Source organism: Pelmatolapia mariae, linkage group LG16_19 (genome assembly GCF_036321145.2).
Source record: "Pelmatolapia mariae isolate MD_Pm_ZW linkage group LG16_19, Pm_UMD_F_2, whole genome shotgun sequence".
In the NCBI taxonomy this organism is placed as follows: Eukaryota; Metazoa; Chordata; class Actinopteri; order Cichliformes; family Cichlidae; genus Pelmatolapia; species Pelmatolapia mariae.
The window spans coordinates 14,392,468-14,412,312 of NC_086241.1; the positions used below are offsets into that span (position 1 = coordinate 14,392,468).

General features: G+C 41.1%; 1 protein-coding gene across 3 annotated transcripts in view; it reads right to left on the reverse strand.

Moving 5' to 3' along the window:
• igf2bp2a (insulin-like growth factor 2 mRNA binding protein 2a) overlaps positions 1–19,845 on the reverse strand; it is a 58,529-nt gene that overhangs the window by 5,682 nt on the left and 33,002 nt on the right. For 2 of the 3 annotated variants that reach the window (XM_063496992.1, XM_063496994.1), the window contains 13 exons: positions 19,163–19,211; positions 16,993–17,044; positions 14,015–14,078; positions 12,896–13,186; positions 11,681–11,815; positions 7,088–7,210; positions 4,738–4,873; positions 2,875–3,012; positions 2,211–2,279; positions 1,361–1,483; positions 921–995; positions 637–768; positions 283–396 (listed from right to left, as the gene is read on the reverse strand). In XM_063496992.1, coding sequence (XP_063353062.1) covers positions 283–396; positions 637–768; positions 921–995; positions 1,361–1,483; positions 2,211–2,279; positions 2,875–3,012; positions 4,738–4,873; positions 7,088–7,210; positions 11,681–11,815; positions 12,896–13,186; positions 14,015–14,078; positions 16,993–17,044; positions 19,163–19,211 — 1,501 coding nt within the window. The remainder of the gene's footprint in view (positions 1–282; positions 397–636; positions 769–920; positions 996–1,360; positions 1,484–2,210; positions 2,280–2,874; positions 3,013–4,737; positions 4,874–7,087; positions 7,211–11,680; positions 11,816–12,895; positions 13,187–14,014; positions 14,079–16,992; positions 17,045–19,162; positions 19,212–19,845) is intronic. The other variant, XM_063496993.1, reaches the window with a different exon arrangement.

Genomic DNA, 19,845 nt, shown 5'->3' on the forward strand with positions numbered 1-19,845 from the left:
GCTGCTCACACTAAAATAATCTAGATGGTTTTAGCACTGCAGGCCAGAAGAGAATACACATAAACATAGGGGAAGCATGTTGCGGCTGAACAAAGAGCCATTAGACATAATACACCAGGTTTTATGATCATATAAAAATGTGGACATTACACCGCATTTTATTGTTTTATGCAATTTAACAATGCCTTTTGTACGCTGTGGCTGCAGCCATTCTTTTGATACCTGTGCAGCAGCAGAACTAATGAGCCAAATAATGAGTGTCGCTGGTTTAATTTTGGGTACCTGGCTGGCAAAGAAATGCCCACTGATTTTCACAAAGACCTCGTCGTTCTCGTCAGGAGTTTGGTCCCGCGGTACGATGACCTCCGCGCTCGTAAGGTTCTGCAACTCGTTTACCTGAAACACCGACACAGACTCCCATTATCACAGCCTCACTTTGAATTTTACCTCCAACCTCTAAATTGTGTTTAACTGAAACACTCCTTGAAGCCAATGAGTAATTGCAGTAAACACCAGTACGTGAGACTCTCACAGATAAGTTTTATCATGTAAACATAACTAGCTCATTTAAATAAAAAGTTGGAGCAAGGCATTGTTGTTGCTGCAGTTTAAAGGACAATTCAAGCGCATGCTTACCGTCTTACCACCTTTACCGATGACCCTGCCAGCTGCACTTGAGGGAACCTTGATGTGCGTCTCCAGTTTGACCTCCTCCTTCGCAGAGAAGAAGTTTTCCTCTTTCAGCTTTCCAAATATCCGACCTTGGGCCTGGAATACAGAGGAGGGAATGAGGCAAGGAGAGACTGGGGGAAAATGGGGACAAACAATGATCCACTGCTGTTATGAAAACTATTTATGAAGTTAACCCCCCCTCAAAAAATTATTTAACACAAAGATTCATGTACATATGCAGTTTTTACCTTAAACTGAGCTTCTGGGGTTCCAGTAATGATGACCATCCTCTCAGTAACATCTGGACTCTCAGCCGGAGCGATCTGACACGCACAGAAAGACGCAAATCAGATTTCTAGCTTCTGAACAAATTCATGCGCTATGAGATCATGTAAAGCTTGTGGCCAATAAAATCATGAGAAGAAAATCCCACAAATATATTGAATGCAACTGAAGAATCCGATAAAATGAATGTCTCTGATTGCATTATCTGAAATGTTTCTCTTTTCCAACATTTTGAAATATGGAAATTGCTCCACCCCAGATCCATGAAACGCTGCTGGGTGAATGATGGGTTGAGGTTTATTTATAAAAACAAAAAAAGACACTCGCTCATTAGATTAGTGACACTCCATCCTCCTCTTTCTCCTTTCTTAGTGAGCACACTGTTGACAGGCAACAAACGCACCTTGATGGAAGCTCCGGCAAAGTGGGCAAGTTGTTTGATGTGCTGACCCTTCTTGCCGATCAGGGCCCCGACTGCCTGAGTTGGAATAAAGAGGTAGACAACCTCCTGTTCTGGAGCCTGTTGCTGAAAAAGGACCACACAGAAAAGAAAACATTTAAAGTACTTTTATTAAACTTTACTATTTATTTCACTGTGAAAGAAAAGAAAATGATTCAAATTCAAATTGTCGCAAAAACGGTTTTGAGCATACTTGACAGATACTTGAAGAACGGCCGAAAAAGCTGACACCACATGCAAGGGAGGCTAAATTAAGCCCTCTTTGGGTAAACATCGCCCTCTGGCCGCGTCTGAATGGAATATTTCCTATTAGGGGTGATGCCTGCCCTGTGTTTTTGTTTTTCTTAGCATGGTAACACTCATGTAGTTGAGGTTTATAAAGTGAATTTTTACGAGCCACGGGATAACTCTGGGCTAAAAAGTCCCCTTCCAGGAATATTTGTGGTGTTCTGGTGACTGGGTGATGGTAAACAGGAATCCAGACTCTCTGTCCTACACAGACGCTGACTGAGGCGTTCTAACGGTCTGCTATTTACAAATCCACCTCATTTAGATCTGCCTTTATCTGTTTTACAGCAGGGTTCATGGTTTTACCTCCCATGCATAGAAGCTATTTGCAGAATGCACACAGCCAGAAGAAATGTAAATCCTAAAGGGGTCTCTTTTCCAAAACGTGGATTTCACCTGTTTTTGATTATTAAAGCAATTATCTAGTAGGACAAACAAAAAACAAAACAAAACAAAGGATTCAGAGAGGAAACACTGACTGTAGTGCAGATTTGAGGGAACATACTGAGTGCTGGTGGGGGATGGCACTTGCTGGAGGAACCCCATACAGGCCACTGAGATGTGAAGAGTGACTCTGAAAGTGAAGTGACAAGCATGCCTATCAGATGGCATGTTAACACACATGTTCAAAGGCACAGGCACGAACACAAGTCAAGCTCTTTCTTCGGGGGGAATTTCAGGGTAGAAACTCGCAGTGAATCACACACTGAGTTTCTTGACTACGAAGCACGCACATGCATTCTCACACACTGTCTCACACCGCTTTGGCTCGCGCTCGTCAGGCAATGAGTGGAGACTTTGTTTTACTGACAGACTGACTCATCTCTGGAGAAGATGGGGGAATTCTGGTTGCTTCAAACTGTGTACAAAATCATGCAGGAAGACCTGAGTCAACACTGTAGTGTATTTTAAAAATGCACTTCAGGGGAGCCTGGTTTACCAAGTGTTGGAGATAAATTGCTTTATCAAGTCAATCTTTATCATGCACTTGATGTGGGTAAACCAGCAAAGGCAAAGTCATGCTCAAAGAAGCATTTTCAAAAATAACCTTTTCTTCCCTTTTATGGCCATGTGCTCAGGTAGTCTGTGGGAAAAGGGGAGGGGGGACCAAAAAAAAAAAAAAAAAAAAAAAAACCCTCCCCCCCCCAAAAAAAACAGAGGATACTCACTAAGAATGGGTTGTACCCTGCTGGCGCCACAGCAGGCACAGCGCTACGTGGTCCAGCAGCAGGGGGCAGCACCGGCAGACCAGAGGAGAAGATGCCCAGAGCGTTCAGGTTCAAGCCCGGGATCAAGTTGGCCTGTTGCTGAGCGGAAAAAAAAAGAAGAGGCAGTGGCAGAGTTTTTTTAAAAGTTATCACAACAGAAGACAATTGCTTGGCGTTTAATTAATGCGATTTTTTTTTTTTAAAGAAGCTGATCGGATTTTAACTTTCATTTAATATCCAAAGCATGCAAAACAAAAAGAAAAGAGAACACTGCTGTGATCTTGGAAAAAACATAAGTTGAAGAAAGATGAAGAAAACATACCAAACACAAATGACTTGTCCAATTAAGCACATTTTAAACTTTTTTTTTTCTTAAAGTTAATAATGCAAGCAATAAACAACAAATTTTCAAGTATTTTTTAATATAATAATAATAACAACTCTGACCCTTTTATTTAATCTGATACATTAAAGTCACAAGCACAAAAAGTATTTTCTGTTCTCACATCACTTCAAAGAACACCACATTTGTGCTGACAAATAAGGATGCAGAGCTGGAGGAAGTATTCAACAATAGTTATGATGACTGAGGAAATGTCTGAATAATTTATCAATGAAAAATATGTCCTACAGGTTATTAATTATTACCAACATAATGACATACTCTGCAAAATCCTCTTTATTTATTGATAATTAAAATACTGTTTAGCTGCATGTCTCGTTGTGTCAACTGCCCACAGGGTTTTAAACAAAAAGCGAAGGAATAAATCTTCCTCTAGGGGTTTAGAAAAATCTTCTACTGCATGAGCTACATTAAAATAAAAACCCACTAAACTCTAAAAAAAATGCTTGTTGCAAGCTTAAAATGGGTCTGTTTTCTTAACTCCTTAAAAAGATAACATAACCAAAGGAAAAAAGAAAAAAAAAAACCAAAACAAACAACAACAGAAAGAAAAATCTTCCCCCAAAGTCAAGTCAGCTATTCTGGTTTCATGGCCATGACAAGACAAGACTGCCTTCTTTCGCTTCCTTTATCCCAGAACGCTCTCTGTAATATCCAGACTGTCACGCTAGATGGCCCTAAATGCTTACTGTAGAGCTGACGCTCAACCTGACAGGTGCCAGAACTGCTCGTACCATCCAGAACAACATGACAGCACGCTGTGTTATGATTATTTCTGAACAAATATTGAGACTGTCACTGTGAAGGAAAAACTAATCAACTAATGCGCTAAAGGGAAAGAAACCAACTAATTCCGTGTTACTGCACGAGTCACATCCTGAGGAGCATCGTCATCGTTAATACAGTCACTTTATCAGCATTCATCTCTTTGCAGTACAACAGAGAACATGCAGAGTGTGCTATCATGGCTATCGCTCTTCCTCAGAGGATGACCTCTCAGGCTGCACCGCTGGTGATGTCATTGGGGCAGTGTGAAAGAGGAGCTGGGCGAGAGGGCGGCCTGCACATATCAGGTGGATGCTGGGAAAAGCAGTGTGTTACAGCAGTAACACAGACACATACACAGCGGGGAACTAAGTGTGAGTCAGAAGCTCCATGAAAGAGGCAGACACACACACACGGAGACACGCTGCGCTCAAACACTCGACTCACTGATGAGCTGTCCAGCGATCGTTTACTGTTATCCATTTACCAAGCTGGTATTACTAATGCTGGCGCTAACATGCGCTGAATGGGAAGGCAATATTATCCCGCCGTATATCATCGCTTCTCTCCGTTGTTCACCTGTCAGTCTGCGTGAGTCAACATACTAGCACACACAAACAATCACGAGGCCTGCAGACGGTACCCTCAAGACTTACATTTATAGCAGCAATATCATTCTCGTAGGCTTCCCTCAGTTTCTTCATGATTTCCACCTCAGCTTTACAACACGCATCTACGCTGCCCTTCACCGTGATGGTCCTCTCAGGGTTGTAAATAGTTAAGTCTTGTAACCTGAAAGGAAAATCACACACACACACAGACACAGAAATGACGTATAGACGTGCAGAGGATTCCCAAAACAGATTTAAAAGAATAATGATATATTTAGGTTCTGACTAAGTTTCCACAGGCTGGATACTACATTTCCCATAATGCAACTCAGCTGTGTCTTTCAACATGCTGCATTCACGTCATACAGGATGGATGGCAGTGAAGAGAAGCTTCCAGCGTTGTTAATAATAACTTGGCTGAGTGAGAGTTAAACTGCACTGACAGTAAAACAGAATATCAATTAAATTTAGGTTTAACGCTAAACGACATATATTGGCTGACATGTTTTGTTCGTTTTTAGATTCTTGTTTATTACTAATATAACTCAGTCAAGCATATGGGAGCTTTAAAAGTGCAGTTTTGGCTTAGACTATGATTCACACGTCAAAAAAAAAGACAGATACGATGATTTGTAGTCATGTTCCAACTATGCTCTGGGTTTTAAACATAGCATCTGATACATTTTCACTTCACCAGATTCTAAAAGAGAGATTTTTGGAAATGCTGTCAACAAAAACAAAAGAGGTCTGCATTTCAGACTGGACGGACCGTTTGTTTTTTAAACCACAAGAGACATCACACTTTGTTTCCTAATTGGGTCTTGTTGGTCACAAGGTGGTCCGTCACAGACTCATCATGCACCTACCAGTCACATGACCCTTTCACAGAAGACAACAGCTTATACCACCGGACAACATGCATGAATAATGCTATGCTAGCACCTGATTTAATCCTGCATTTTACATTACATGAACAGTGATGTAATGTGACATACTGTTCACATTCCAGGCTATTGAAAAAGTCTATGTCCCTTTAAACTACTACTGCTTAATTTATGTTACTCCTTTAATTCTCTGTATTCTGGCCGCACATTCCCTGAAACCTAGTGCCACGTGGCAGCAACTCAGACCTCAACTAGTGTGACAGGTCTGTTTGGTTGCAACACAAAGATAATATGTCAGCGAAACAAAACAAAACAGGTAAAGCAAACGTTAGTAACCTGCCAGTGTGCTCACATGCCATTTTTCTTGTTTCACAGCTTTGACAGAAGTGCACAGACTGTCTGTTCTGAAGTCTTTTCATTTTCCTCCCTTTCAGTAATGGACTGTTGTTTAAGATATATTAGCTTAACGCCTGACATGATCAGCTCAGTTTCACTCGCGATGGCGGAGCACTGCAGAGACATCAGCACATGAGCATAAATGCAAACAACTATGTCGCCCACTACAGCACAGGCTCCGCAGGGATCCAATGCAATGCTATAAATTAAGCTCAGCGAGTCAAGTGGATTAGCAGCAGAGGGACATACATATACAAATGGAAGCCAAACGAAGCAACAGTGTGATTGATGTGTTTCTTCTATTTGTGCAACAGCCAGATAATGACTTAATCTGTACATTTCAATGTTAACCTGAATATAAAAGGAAAAAAAAAATGCTCATGTCTATGGTTACCTGTTATCTTGAAAGCTGCTGGCAAATTTTTGAAATTCAAGGTGTCTGATACTCAGCTGAACCGGCACCACTGAGATAATTCTACTCTAAAAAGTCTGTTACATGAATCAAAGACGCAAAGCCCCATAGACCAGTTATCCTGGACATTACACAAACGTTAACACCTCGGAGCCTTTGAAGCTCAAACTCTCTGTACTCTGTTGGTGAACACAGTTGACACTGCAAAAAGACTTAACAGAACCATCAATTCTGAATCTACTATTTGAGCTTCTCAAAAGGGCTCTAGCCCGCTCTTCCTCCACCTCGACGTCTCTTTCTCAAGGCTCATTACATCCTCAGAGCTCGCAGACACAGAGCAATTCATTAGCACTAAATGAAGGAAGGTTGGGGAGCACGGTCCGTTAAATGGGGTGCAATCACTACCTCTCTAATATCATGTTCTGAAAAGAAAAAGCTGTAATCGAATCGTCACGTTACTTCTCTAACAACTCGGTTAAGTGTAACCACATGCCGACGGGTTAATGAGCACAGAGGAAGGAGGTTACGGTGGAAAGGGCTTGAAATCACTGTCTGTTATTTGTGATTTGGTTAAATCAGCGACAGTAAAAATCTTTCTTTGTCTTTGATCTCATTCACAACATAAATCCACTGAGGAGAATTGCAAATATGAGAGGTTACACATGTGTAAGAGCACCATAAGCAAGTTAAAAGCTGGACTTACGAGGAGATGGTTATCTTGGTCCCTGTCTCCTCCTCGATTTTCTTCAGGTTGCGGCCCTCCTTGCCAATCAGCCGACCCACAAGGCTGTTGTGGGCAAGGATTTTCAGAGGGATGTCCTCCGTCCTGCACACAGACACACACACGCGTTAGGTGATATAGTAGAAGGTAAATGCTACAGAGAATCACCTGTGAGCTATGATATGGTGTCATGGAGAATGCAGAAAGGTTAATGCTGACATACCTCTGTTACAAAGCGTATTGTTCTATGAAAAACAAACCTGTGCTGATGCTAATTTTGCTATTCAAAAACTGCATTTCACGGACAAATCTAGTTTACAATACATACGCGGCAACAAGCAAACCCCAGGAAAATGTTTTTGGTGACAGAAGGTGAAGGTGAAAACATGGTGTAAGCGAAAATGATCTGTTGATTATGTGATTATGAGTCTCTTTGTTGTGAGGGGGAATATGTCTCAGGTGGTACAGGTGGCTCCATCCCCAGACCCTCGAGCTAGCAGCACCTCGCATGGTGTGTGCGTGCGTGCGTGCGTGCGAGAAAGAATGAAAAGTCACTATAAAGGGCTTTGTAAAACCTAGATATTGTTAAATGGTGTAAAATCGGTGCAGACTATTTCCTTGAAACTGAATATTCTCTCCTGGACCTTTGCGTTTCGCCAAAATTGAATGTGACAAACTGTTTATTGCCTATTCCACATAATAACCTACCACTTTCCAAGATTTTTTTCTCTGGTATGAATCAAGCAAATTGACAGTGATTATAGGTAAACAATGTAAAAGGCTGTTTAAGCCACTTACTTTCCACTAATTGAGTCTGATTAATTGCCAAACCAACATAATGACTAATAAATATAAAGAATCAAGTTAGAATAAAGAATACCATTTCAAATAAATATCCTTCCTGTCAAAGTTGAGACATTAATGCATATAAGTCCACTGTTTGGCCCTGAATAATATATCACAGCACATTTATCTAGAAGCCAAAGCAGTGATTTTGTTCTCTGGCTGCTGAGTTTAGTCAATTTAAAAAAAATATTCAGGAGGAAAACAGATTGTGTAAGCTGTGTAATTAGGGTGAAATGGAAAGTGAGTCCCAGTTTCTTTTACACACCACAAATTAGGATGATTTAACAAAATTAATTTTCCATGACTTTAAAATATTCTGAAGTACAGACAGGTATAAAAAAGAATGCTTGTATGATTTTGATATTCAAGTCCCTAACTAGAGAAGGAAGAGGCTCAATAAATTAACTACTGATGATTCATGTATGATAGTATCTGCTTTTAAACTCAGTGTGCTGTACCTAAACTGTACATGGTGCAGTTATTACATATTGAAACAGAAGGACTATCATTACTGTATGATTCATATTCCTCTCCATTGTGTGCCCACGACCCGCTATAGCCATTTTGGTGCGCTGGGTGAAATTGGGATTTGATTCCCCACACGGCCACCACCCGCCTCTGTCTATGTAACGTAATGATAACAGCAAATATTTTTCCATTGCTACTGGGCTACCTGCTACCATACGTTAGTAGTCACTTTAATGATTAAACAAGCCTTGTTATATAATGACACTATCATAAGTACAAATAATAATACAAAAGTACACCATCCTGCAGTATTGTTTCGCCCGTTTGTGCTGTTGGTTGTGAAATTAAACTAGATGTTTTCACAAGATGTCCTATGTGCATAACAACAACAAAAACAGGTCCTTCTAGCCTGCTATGGTGGATTGCCAGTCGGCCTGGTGGTGTCATGATATATCATGAAGAAATTCAACTTTGTAGATATAAATTATATTACATTTTAGTCAAACAGAAATGATACAACGCTTTTATCAAGTGTTATAGCTGCATAAATACTAAAACAAGTCATTTTAGCCATTTGCTGCCTGGTTGCTAGGCAACATATTGCCATCATAATAGCTGATATTACATAAGAACCTTCAGGAGCCTAAGATGTACCTCTGTGCCAGGTTTGGTTGCTCAACCCCTGATCAGGTAGGAGGAGAGAAACTATTTTACACTAACAGAAACATTTTCCATGAACTGTGGCAGAGTTCATAACTCCACCTGAGGACAACCAATGCGTAACAAATCATTTAATTAAACCTCTGTGTGTGGAACAGGTCACCTGTCTGAGATGCAGAAAGGTACAGATTGCAAATGACTGTCCTGTCTGGAATGATTAATAGTTATGAATATTATTAATGCTATTGTGCTACATTTAGAAATGGACAACTTTCCTGCTTTGGGTTAAAAAAAAAAGAAATAAGGACACAGGGATGTTGTAGGAAACCCCATTAGGCTCCGACTATTTAAACTTAGAGGAAACACTCCTGCAAATGTGCAAAAGCAACAAGCACACTAACCTAAGAAACCTCCTTGGGTGTGGTGTTTAGCAGCCAGATGCTGGAGGTTTCTTTTGGGCTAGATGAAAGATTTCATGATAGTGGTGGGGTGTGTGTGTGTGTGTGTACTGTTCTATTTTGAAAGTACAGACCTGTGCTGTAGGGTGAGATTAGTATGGGGTGAGCTGTAGGTCAAGTAAAGGGAGATGGCATTGGTGTAGGTTAAGAGGCCAAGTTTAGTGGTTTGGGTTTCACTAAGTGAAACTACAGGGTACGGTGTAATTGAGGTGTGGCACTGGGTGGTGTTACTTCACAGAAAGAGGTGACAGAGGCGTGGAGGTTATTGTTACGTGTGACAGCAGGATTTCTGACTCTACTGGTTGCATAATACTTTGACAGGCACTTTCAGTTAAAGAGACAACATTCATATTTAATAGGGACAGAAAAAAAATACATACTATTTAAAGGTATGCTGATGTATATGGAATTCACAGTGTACACATTTACGTTAACGTTTATCACTTTCAGTACATGAGTACAGTAAATGTGAAACTACAGCTAGCAACCATGTAGCGTGAAAACAGAAAACAGGGAAAACGCTCCACTGACACTGTCAAGAAAAAAAAAACAAAAAAAACTCAACTACCCATCTTACTATTTAGAATGCAAAACATTATACAGAGATTACTTTCAATAAATCTAAGCCCATCTGTGTGCAAGCAAAATTTCATTTTTATAACTTGTAAAAAATGAGCACGGGGGTCTCTGCAAGTACTCTGGCTTCCTTTCACAGTCCAAAGGCATGCATGTTAAGCTAACTGGTAATCTTAAACTGGTTGTAGGTATCACTGTTAGCATGAGTCGTTGTATGTCTCTGCATTATGGCCCATTTATGCTTGACCCATAGGTTGCTTTCCCCACCAATGTGACACCATCACAGAGCTGTATCCATCTATACTCGCCATTACCGCGCTTTTGTCTATTTGCAAACTTCTTCAGCACTGTTATAGAACTCTCCCTCTAGGAGTTCTGTGCTATCTGGGAATCCCTGCGCTCCAGCATAGATGTGTTATTTAAATGTCTGCACAGGCGCCTTGAGTTCGGCCATTTTGAGGACACCTGTGCCAGCAACGGAAAACGTGCAAGGTTACAAAAGTTGGAAGGCTGAAATGACACCAACCACACAGGTTGCACCGGTGGCTATGATGTCATCATTTGTAATCCGGCACTCTCTGCGTGGGTGAGAACGGTGAATATAAATAGGTTCTTAGGAATGTGGCACGCCCAATGTGTGCCCTGCCTCTTTTCCTGGGATAACAACAATAGGGTCCAGCCCCAAACAATGGAAGAAAATGGATGGATGGATAACTTGTAACTGTAATGAAAACCTTGTGATTGTGCTGAAATATGAAAATACTGCAGCATAAAAGTTAAAATCATTAGAATTTTTGGGGGGTGGTAACACTTTTTATAACTCCTCCTGTAAGTCCTGAGTTTTACAGGTGCTGATGGGCAGCTTTATTTCTTTGGACAAAGAAGACTTTCACTTCCTTCCAATATCAAAGTATTTTTTAACTGCATTAAACACATCAAAATTTTGTGACGTAGTAGAGAATGGCTAAAATATATATTCTGAACTAGTTTTCAAAGCTGTTCACACAGATCTTTAAGCATTGCTCAAACAGCCTTTAGTGTTTTCCAAGGACATAATCAAAAAAACAAAACAGTCACACAAACACATTTAAGCGCAGTTTTTACTATGTATCATCTCAGGGAAATTGATTTGTTTTTTAAAAAATAAATTCAAATACTGTTACACCAGAGAGCAGCCGCCCCTGAAAAACAGCACACTTGCAAATAACTGCAGACAAACACGAGTATTATGTGTTAAAGGTTGACGCTCAAACAGAGAAGAAGCTCCGAAAGTTCAAAAGGTGCAGCTTCTCATTAAAGTTGTCAGCCCCAATTAGGCATGTTGACCTTGTTTCTTAAATGTTAAGCTGTGATCACGTGTTAGCCTATGTGAGAGTGTCATTGTGTTTACTGTGTCAGTGGTCCAACCAAGAGAATGCACAGTGAGATTAAAAGGTGCGCAGGCAGGTAAAAGGATAAGATTATAGCCCTGCAGACATTATGGCTAATCGCCCTGTGAGGTTGTAAACATGCTTCACAGGAGCACATGTGAGCATGTTTATATGAAAGAATAATTGGGCGGACTCACGTCTTGGTCTCGTTGGCCTCCTTCTGCATGATGTCCAGGATCATGCGACAGGCGGCGGAGCAGCCCTCGGGTGTTGAGTGGATGGTGATGGGTTTTTCAGCTGCACCTGCATTTTCCTTCCGATGAATGTCTACCCTGATAGAAAGAGAGACCGACATATATTGACATCGTAGTAGGTAGGGCAGGGCAATATGGCCAAAAATATTTATCACGATATATATTTGAAAATTTGCGATAACGATATAACTGACGATATAATTGACGCGAGACAAAATACTTTACAACTCCGCAACTTTATTAGTGCAAAAAAAAAAAAAAAAAAGACCAATGTTTTTTCACTTAAACAAGCAGCTGTTTTTTATGCAAATTCCTTGCTGACAGTTTAACCAAAAGGCATTTCCAGTGGAAATGGGCTGACATATCCTCAGCATAACCATGTATAATATCCACAAAACTTAAAAAGAGGTTACACACACACACACAACACGGTAATATTATGTTGAAGCACAGTACGTATCACTCCGTGAGGCTCTTGACTACAATCCATCAAGCGATGCGGCTTTGTAGCTTATCAAAGTCGTACTAAAACATTTTTTGACAGATTTTCGAGCGCCGTGTATCACATAAAATCGGTTCGAGGTCAGTAAGCACAACCAGAATTCATACATAAGGCACACCGGATTATAACTGTCAATTTTTCAGAAAATCAAAAAGATTTTAAGAGCGACTTATTTTCCGAAAAAACACGGTAATGACGACGGCCTGCTTGCATGCTCTACCAAAAATTGTGCTTTGGTGTGTATCTGACCGACAAAAGCCAAACCAGTTCCACACCACTGAAGTTGCATCATTTTTACAAACCAAATCTGGTTAATCTGTCATTCAACGCTTTCGCCCTTCTCATTCTCCGTCGCCGCCATGCTTTTTCTGCCATGTGCATATGAAAACGAAGGCACTGCGCATACCCATATTCTATTGCGATATTTCATTTTCTTATCATTGCCTAACATTATACCGGTATTACCGTGAATGGTATGATATGGCCCAGCCCTACATTGTGAAGATGAAGATGATGAAGAAGAAGAAGAAGCAGAAGAAGCAAAAGCAACAGCAGCAGCAGCAGCAGCAGTTGCTGAGGTACATTGCCAAAATGTGTCCTGACCCAAAAAATAAAAGAAAGGTTAAACTCCAGCAGGGTGAGGTGCTGTTGCTTACTTTGACTGCGTCTGTTTGGTGACATCCTTGATGGTGTTGCCTTCCTTGCCGATGATGGCTCCCACAAACTGAGTAGGCACGAGCATGCGCAGTGGGAAGTCGTGTTGTCTGGGGCGTGGAGATCCGTAGCCTCCTGATGGCCCGGGCTGAGAGGAGCCCTGGTCCCGCGAAGTCCGACCCCCACGACGCGTGCGGGGAGCCTGGACAGGTGGAGCAGCATCCGTGTCCATGATATATGACACCTTGAAGGAGTAGTCGTCGAACTGGTGTCCTGTCAACTTCTCGATGGCTCTGGGTGGTAGTAGGAATGTAGAAGCACAAGTGTCAAGAAGAGAGAGGGGAAATAAATGAACAGATGCACTAACACAAGAATATCAGAATACAGGTTCTCTGACAGTTTGACTGATTAACTTCATAAGCCTCTGATATACTTGCTTGTAAACACATGTTTGTTACACATGATGACTACCTCAGCCGAGCAACAGTCACCAAAGCGGCAAATTACACCTGACATCTGATTATTGGTGGACAAACATTAAATATAATTTGATTTCATGCATCATTCACTGCGCTTTTTCGTGGGAAATGCAAAAAATTAAAATGCAAGATCACACAGCAAGCTTCTCAACTCTAGCTCACCACACACCCACCGGCAGTGACCTGGTGAGCTTACATCACATTATTTTCCCTTCAAAAAAAAATTTCCCCTCATAAACACACCAACACAATGGTTTGAAACGCATCTACTCTGTTTTCAGAAGGCTAAAAAAGTTGGGAAAATGTGACCTAGGTGTTGGATGGACAGCTAATGGAGAGAACAAACATGTTTGCCTTCTACCTTTTAATCCTGTCTTTTTCTACAGTATAGTAACCTCCTCCAAGCTTACATGTGTTTGTGTTAAAAAAATCAGTTCACAAGGAGTTTGTTACTGTGTGGGCCACAGATGAACCAACCCTGCTCTAACCTTTATGGATACACATTTGAAACCGCCTGGTACAAAGAAAAATATACGAACAGCGGGACCAGTACTGCTTGTATTGCAGCTTCTTGTCTGTGCAAGTATATCATGAGTCTTGCTCTACTTTCATGCATCAGTGTCACTATTATGTGCTGCTTACACTTTAGCTTCCTCCTTGGTTGCGTATGTAACATTCACCACTGCTGTTTCTGTATCAGTGTTCACTGCAAAACAAGACAGAAAGAGAAGGACATGAAAAAAAGAAAAAAAAAAAAAAAAAACACCCAAAAGATGACACACAGTAAACAGAGATTCGGTCACATGCACATAGCAGTTCTTTGTTGTTGCCGTAGGTGAGGCAGAGACGCATTCAGGTTCCCGTGGTGACCCAGAGAACCACTTGTCTGTGTGAATCCATTACAACCATCACCACATTGGCTCCCCTCCAGACCCTGCTGCTTCCTCTACAGACAGGAGCAGCTTAACACAATAGCCTCTCTGCCACTTGCACAATAACTATTTAAGTTTGGCATGACAGCCTCAACAAAGCAAGTAATCTGTGATAAAATGCAACGCAATGCACAGCTAAGAAGCACCTCGTCGAGACTTGTGGTCCGGTGAGGAAAGAACAACACGGATACCGCCACACTGAAGGGTTTGATTCCTGCTGAGATCGCGCATTCTTCAATTCTTCAAAGGTTGAACTGTAAGTGGAATTCAATTCAAGCGAGCCTTGTAAAGTACACGCAATTACAAAGGAAGCTCACAATCGATCGATTGATGAATTTGTCCATTGATCAAACAGCTCAGATGCTGAGTTGATCACTCTAGTAATTTATAAGGAAAAACGATAAGCAAGCACAAACTTTATATTCTTTTTCTTTGTCTTATAATAAAGAGAAATGCCATCAATATTCATCACTTAATGAAATAATCAACAGATGCAGTCTAGCTGAAGCCAAGAGCTGGGCTATGAATACTGAGACTCGACTGCAAAACATTTTTTTTCCTCCTCTCTTGTTCTCTAAGAGATCACAAAAAAGGTTTTGTTTGCTCTAATATTAATTGTTTTCAGAGTGTTTTGTTTTGTTTTTGCTGTTATTAACTCATGCAATGCATAAATACAAAAAAATGTGACAAATTAAAGAAAAAAACCAAAAACATTATAAGAGAGTTTATTTGCAAGATGCTGAACCACCACAAGCTGCCAAAACAGCTTCAGTCTCTGCATTACATAGGAAAATTTATTTTAAAAGATATTTCCTCATCTTATATTTGACAGGTGTAACCGACCAGCACACAATCTTTTGACATGGGAAGGTTAAATACTGCTCACATGTACCTGCGCTGGATAAAGTCTAGAAAGATTTAGGGCTGCTGTGCTAGTGCGTGTGTGAAAACAGATAAGAGCCACTAGCTCTCCTCACTATGGGGGTCAAAATTGGAGGGTTTCCCTTTAATTTGTCACCCTGGTATACATGTTTCCTTAACCGGTCTTAGCACATTGTACTTCAGCATGTTTTATTTAACTGCATGATACCTGTAATTTGAGAGAACAACAGTGATACTAATGGCAAAAGAACAAGGTCTGAGAAAGGCAGCTTGTGTTATTGATGAAATGCTTTCTGCCACAAGAGACAACAGTATCTACGTTTTTTCAACTATGCTTGTGAAATCAAATAAATGTCAAATCGAGTAGGTCTTCAAAGCTCTGTAAAGATACTTCTGAGGTTTTAGATAAAACAGGCACATAAACGCCCATGCAAGCCAAGAACAAAACATGTCAATTATAAATAAGTCTGAGATGCCAGGTGTACCACAGAAGTAGTAAAATTATGTTTCAGCTTGCTTTTCCTGTGAACAGTCATAAGAGGCATCAATGTCTAAAAAAGAAACTTCCGAACCTGTTAGCGAGCAGCAGATAGCAGATTTTAAAGGGTTAAATCCAGGGAGAGTGCCCAGCTGGCTTAGAGAGGGCGAGTGGGCTGAGCCTGGCGTGGTGCCCGGCACCGGCACTCACAGCCATTTCTGCCCCACCCCGCCACCAGCAGCTATGACCATGCCACACAAGAACACGGGACTTCTCTAAAACCTCACCCCTGTAACAAGAGCGCACAGACCCAGGCAGAGAAAAGTGACAGAGACCGCAAGCAGGGACGGACACACGAGCAAGCTGGCTCCATTGATAATTCACTGCAACTAGCGATGTTTGGAAAGCCAGACTGAGGAACTGAAAGAGGAGATGAAGGGAAAATGCTGTGCTGGTGTGTGGTACAGCATGAAGTAGACTGTTTAACGGCAGCGTGTGGTAAACTCTGAGTGGAGTAACTCCTCTGTCGGATTCTCTTTTAGCACCTGTCATGACAACAGTGGGTAGTAGTTGGTTGTGGCTGTTTTGATATACAAGGAGACACTGTGCCTGTCTGTGTGTGCGTGTGTGTAAAGATTTGTACATGTGCATCTTTGTTGGTGCTCATACCTAGCGGTGCATGCCTCTATTACTCATGCATGCGTGCTTAGACAGCAAAAGGGATTGCAGGGATTGCTCTAATGCTGGCTCCCCCCCCCAACACCACCCACACACACACACACACACACACACACACACACACACACACACACAAACTCAGACAGTGCAAAAGCCTCACCACAGGCGCCTGCAGTGTCCTCCCCAGTTACCACGATGCACCTCCCCAAAAGAGATCCATCTTGCAAACACATACAGGCATAAACACACACGTGGACACATTACTACTGGATTCCTGCCATGTCTGCCCACTTCAATCCATACGCTGGGGCCAACGGGAACCGTGGTAGTACACAGTGCTTATTATAGAGGCTGCATGCAATTCAAACGCTCGACTCTTCGGGTCAAACTTATAAGACGCACGCACACACGCAGACAGACAAGATGATAAAGGCTGATTCATATGCAGAGATGGGTTATGTTTAGATAATGGTTGTGTGGGATGATGGTAACGAGGAAGTGAAGTCACAAAGGGAGACTTGACTCACTGGGAGGTCTGCGTGCCTGCATGTTTGTGTGTGTGTGATGCTAAACAGTCTCATGTGCATTGAACAGTTGGAACCAAATGAAGATGACATGCACAGCAAACAGGGAGGAGAAGAATTCTGTACCTTGTTCCACGTTTTCTACAGTACCATACTGAGCTAGAAGGCCATCCAAAACCTGATGGGGGAAAAGAGAAAAGATAAAACTCAGACACACAAAACAGCACGGACACACATACACATTAGAGTGAGATCAAAACTTTAAGATCTGATTGATCTTTAGATTAAAGCTTATTACTGGAAGGCCAGACCTGAAATAGGACATTTAACCTTACATTATTTTAATTACGTCACCTCATATCAGCTTATTCCTCTGCAATGCATGGATAATAAAAGGCACTGTACGTTGATGTACCTAGCGCCAAACAAAAACTTTTCCTAATGTCAGATGAGTGGCTGCAGCTAGTGCAGACTTGTCTGTAAATAAAGAAAATGAGAGCTGAATGGCATCTGAGATCACAGCTAATACTTGCAGAGAAACCTGGAGAGGTGGCAAAGAGTGTGTGTGTGTGTGTGTGTATCAGAGATATCATGCCCTGCAGTCACGCAATATTGGTAAAAACAGAGATACTTTAACATTCATAAGTATGATTAATCAAAGTATTATTCCAAGATCTTGTATCTCAGTTGTTATCCTTGTGGCTGAAGAGCCTAATCTTGCTGTGTGAACATTAAGGTGCAAAGGGGAAATAAGGCAGGCATAAAAGACATACCAACACCTAAAGTGATATAAGAATGTGTGGCAGCGCTCCATCATAATATGTTAAATAATAAGAGGTCACTGTTCAATCAGAAAGAGGTCAGATTCATGTAGGAAAAAACAACAAAACAGGGAATGTAAAAAGAAAACCACCGAAGGATCTTTCCTGGACCGGCGGTGTGCAAAGAGTGACATCTGCAGAGAAGAAGGGCCACAATTTTGAACTTTTCACTGTATTTTGTGGCAAGGAATTGTGTTTCATGCATTAAGAATAAATCACATCATTAGAATGGACATCCCAAAAAATTGTCCTTTTTCATCTGAGCCAAAGGTTCGAAACATCGTTAGGCTTCCAGCTTTTAAGAAAGATATTACCAATGGCCTATGGTTAAGCCAAGGAGCCATTGCAGCACATTCTTTTATTCACTACAGCAGCGCATCTTTGATATTTTATTTTATTTACCAGTAAACTCTTGAGATTAAGAATCTCTTGCAAAAATGCCTGGGGCAAGACAGACAGGGTTACCATTACATGTTTTTCAATGGCAGGCAGAACTGGAGCTCCTGCAGAAAACCTGTGCAAGCCTCAGGAGGACATGCAAACTTCACACAGAAAGGCCCTCGTGGGTTTGAGCCCAGGACCATGCAGATGTGAGGCAAAAGTGCTGAGGCACCGTGCTGCTAAAAATGGCTGTAGACTGACTGAATGCAGAAAAACATACCTTTGATCTTTTGTTTGTTTTTTTAAAGACATTTCATGCTGTCCACTATCTGTTTTTAAATAGATGGGTTTCTTTTAACTCTTCAAAAACTGTACTTTTGTTTATTTTATTTTTTTTATTTAGGTTATTACGGAAACTAATTATTTTACTCATCTGGTCCAACAGAAATGGAATAACTCTGAATGAGCCACATAAAATAAAATGAGCTGCCCCTGAGCGTCTCTACTAAATTTCAGAAACACAAATAGATGACACTTGGATCACATGTTTTCTATCAGATATTCAATTCTTTATCTATATACTAATACAAAAATATTGTGTTATTAAATGTGAATAAATTCTTTTGTACAATAAAACTGTATGCAGCACTAAAAGACTGGGGGTGGGGGATAAGTCAAATTGTCTTAATCTGTTCAGTAAACACAAAGCGTTTTTATCCGCTAATGTTTATAATATTAAAAACAATAAAACCCATTTAAACCACATGCCCAGAGCTGTGAGCGCAGACAGGCTGCAGATATTAAAATAAGAAAAATGATGGAGTAAAGGCTTGAAGACAGAGACTCTCACACAGAGAAAACCAACTTGGACCCCAGCAAGGTTACAGATGTTGACACACAGACGCACTGTCATCTGCACACCGACGCAGACATAAGCACGCACACAAGTACAGACATAAACACACAAACACAGGATAAAGGCTGGTGACTCATCGTCAGGAAACTGGTTTATGTGCTACCTGGTGCTGATCAACAGGGCATTACTGTCACACCAACACACACACACACACAGACGGAGACACACACAAACTGACCTCCCACTGTAGATGAGGGGGAATGTTCCGGATCTGGATCTTCCGACTCCTGCAGAGATGAGAGACACAGACGGAGAGAATTTAACAGACCCGAACCACAAACTCACATAAACTTACACTCATCTGTTGTGTTCACAGCAAAGGCAGCAAACTTTGCTCTATATATAGTGTATATTTATACACACACACCTCTGCTGTATCAGTAGCTCAAAAGCAAAGACAATGTAGAATCAGACCTGTACTATATTTACTGTATGTAATTTCACAGTCACTGTAAACACCCACGGCTCATTATCACCAATCAAAGAGCTGTCACAGATGTGCTGAAGGTACCGTAGGTATGTACGGTGAGGGTGTTTATTAGACAGCAGCATGTGACTCCTGGTAACACCATCTTACAAGCACTGTGCTTACTACTCTCAACTGGAGAAGTGAAAGTATCACATGACAAGGAAAAAAACAAAAACAAACAAACAACAACAAAAAAAAGAGGCGCTCAGACCACAATGATGGGTTTCCTTAGTCCTGAGTGACGTAACTAGAGCAACAGAGGGTGTGTTTTTGGTTTGGAGAACAAAGGAAACAAAAAGTACCCACATCCAGCAATAAACAAGATATTCATGTATTCCCTGAAAATTTATTCATGTGTTCTTTTACAGTTTCTCGCTCTGGTTTTCAGTTCA